Here is a 2,500-nt window from a genome sequence, read left to right as displayed (position 1 = left end):
TTACAACATGGACAAGAATGAAACCTTGTTTTCATGATGGTTATCGTTGCGTGGTAGGGCTTTCTCTGGATTCTGTACCCGTTACTAGTTTTATGGGGCTGATACACACACACCATTTACCATGTACTGTATATATATATTAAGAAGTAATTTTACTACTTAATCTATCCATAATATTGAGGTGGAAGATAGCTCAGCATGTTTGTGATTGCTGATCTATAACAGATCACTAACATCTATAAACCAACAAATATTGCTGCATTTTCCTTTCTGGCATTCTCGTATTGTTTGGTTGGAATATGTCAGTTCATCTGTAATGAGATTACACATCGCTAATCCAACCTGAGGCGTCATCACCCTACCTACTGATGGATTGTGCCCATCCATTGCACGACATGGGAGTTTTCCACTTGCTGCTCGCTGCACAGCTGTGACTAGTAACAGAAGCCATGTTCGTTGTTTATGTTCCTAATGATTTTTTAAGTGTTTTGGAGGGCGGCCTGAATGGACTCTTTTGATGGAAGCAGGACGTGTTGGAGCCAGTGCTGTTCATTACTTTGATTGGAAAAGAGTTGCCAACACTGGGCTGGTTTTCTTGGTTGAATATCATTTTTAACATTGAGGGTACTCCTGCTAGATTCTCAAGGTTACCAACCAGGCCTCTATTACACTGACATAAGACATAAGACCATAGATAGATAGTCAAATGCATACGGTTTAGTGTACAGAAAGCTTTTTATTGTAATGCAAGGCTTGCCCCTTCCCTTCTAATAATTACAGTCCCAATTACCTACTTGACGCACTCAATAATGATCAAATATCATCTGACAAATCAGTCCAGCTGGCCGCGAATGCCGAAACATTATTATTTTTGCATTATCTTTTACGAGTTTAGTGTTGGAGGTGCACTGCTAGGGGGTTAGAAATTGTATGGTGTGGTTTTAATGCGTTCATTTATAGAACATGTTCAGCTCCATCATCACACAGAAGGAAATAAGAGATATACCAAGATACCTGCGTAGGCGTCGCTTTAAAGATCAATCACACAACAGCACGTACGTGTCAAAATGTATTTCTATAAAAACTGTATGCCAATAATCAAAAGACATTATCAATGGAGATTTACTCCACACACATACATACATACATACATATTATATATATATATATATATATATATATATATATATATATATATATATATATATATATATCAATCCAAAGTGGATGACATTAAAGTAGATCAATCACAAATACACATAAATGGATCAAAACAACAGTGTGGAACTGAATGAATGATGAATACAAATTGTGCAATAGTTACTCAGAAACTACTTTTCACCCTTTGCATTTTGTGTTTACATTGTGAAATAAGACAACAGGACATGCATATAGAGAACAATGTTACTGTATTAATGTGAAGGGGTATCAATTATTTCTTTTGTCTTAAACAGTTTACCAGAAGAATACTTTTCCAAATGTGTCTCTAATTCAGTTCCACAGCTGATTTTAAATGAACATAGGAAATAGATGGTGAACGTTTCAACCTTTACAACAACAACAATATATGAAAGTAAGAAAAAGAGGATGATAACATTTCCAGTCATTAATGCCCAAACAGACTCTGGGGGGACAGTAGAGGAAGTCGTCCTGCATCACCGGTTCATTCTGTACAATTATAAAAATTTTACTTTTTCAGCCTCTATGTGCTTACAGAAATTCACAAGCATCCAAAACAATAACTATTTTAGGTGCTGCACACTTTCTGCAGTGACAAACACAACATTAATATTGGTTCATAAAACCTACTAGAGCCAAAAACAATGGCTTACATTTTCTGCAACACCTTCCTTCTAAGAGGAAGTTAGTGTCTTAAACATCATGGGAAGAATTATTGTTTTGTTCCAGACCAGCCACACAATGGGTTATAGTTCCTGAACTACTGCTCTCATTGGCCGTTTGGTTTCCACCCATTTGGTGACTGATGCCTCAAATGCCAGTTTCCTCAATCTTCCAGCCGCTCGAGTTCTTTCCAAATTTGTAAACAAGCCTCCGGCCATCAACTCGCTCCAAGATCTCCCTCTTATAGTAATACCTGAGAGAGGAGGAGATTTAGTTAGTGGAGGTTTAAGACACAAAGTATGCAGTCCCTTCCTCTAATGAGCTTCACTAAAGCACTTGTTAGTAAAGTAAACTGTAAAAGTGGTTCCTTGTTCCTCGTAATAATCTTCCATTAGTGGCCCGAACAGGATTAAAGGGGTCATAGAAAGTATGGCTGTCATAATGTCATCGGTGGCTTTGGAGAAACATCATCTGGGTTCTTTTGGCTGGAAGACTTCAAAGTTAGAACAAGTCTGTGTCACAAACTGAAGCCCCTTAAACTCTGGAACTGGGTAAAGCTCCACCGTCTGGGATGAAACATCTCCTCACGTAAAGACCAGACATATTGACACCATTCTAGAACCACATGAAGTCCTTTCAGATCCATGCGGATCCAATG

General features: G+C 38.0%; 1 protein-coding gene across 1 annotated transcript in view; it reads right to left on the bottom strand.

The window, feature by feature from the left end:
* Nucleotides 1–1,485: 1,485 nt before the first annotated feature.
* The window catches only part of elf3 (E74-like factor 3 (ets domain transcription factor, epithelial-specific)), a 3,475-nt gene continuing 2,460 nt past the window's right edge, over nucleotides 1,486–2,500 (bottom strand). Inside the window, exon 9 of the mRNA XM_034532662.1 lies at nucleotides 1,486–2,095. Coding sequence (XP_034388553.1) covers nucleotides 1,990–2,095 — 106 coding nt within the window. The 3' untranslated portion in view covers nucleotides 1,486–1,989. The remainder of the gene's footprint in view (nucleotides 2,096–2,500) is intronic.

Source organism: Cyclopterus lumpus, chromosome 5 (assembly GCF_009769545.1).
Source record: "Cyclopterus lumpus isolate fCycLum1 chromosome 5, fCycLum1.pri, whole genome shotgun sequence".
NCBI lineage: Eukaryota > Metazoa > Chordata > Actinopteri > Perciformes > Cyclopteridae > Cyclopterus > Cyclopterus lumpus.
Note: the sequence above shows the minus strand (reverse complement) of the source record. Positions and strands in the feature narration are given on the sequence as shown.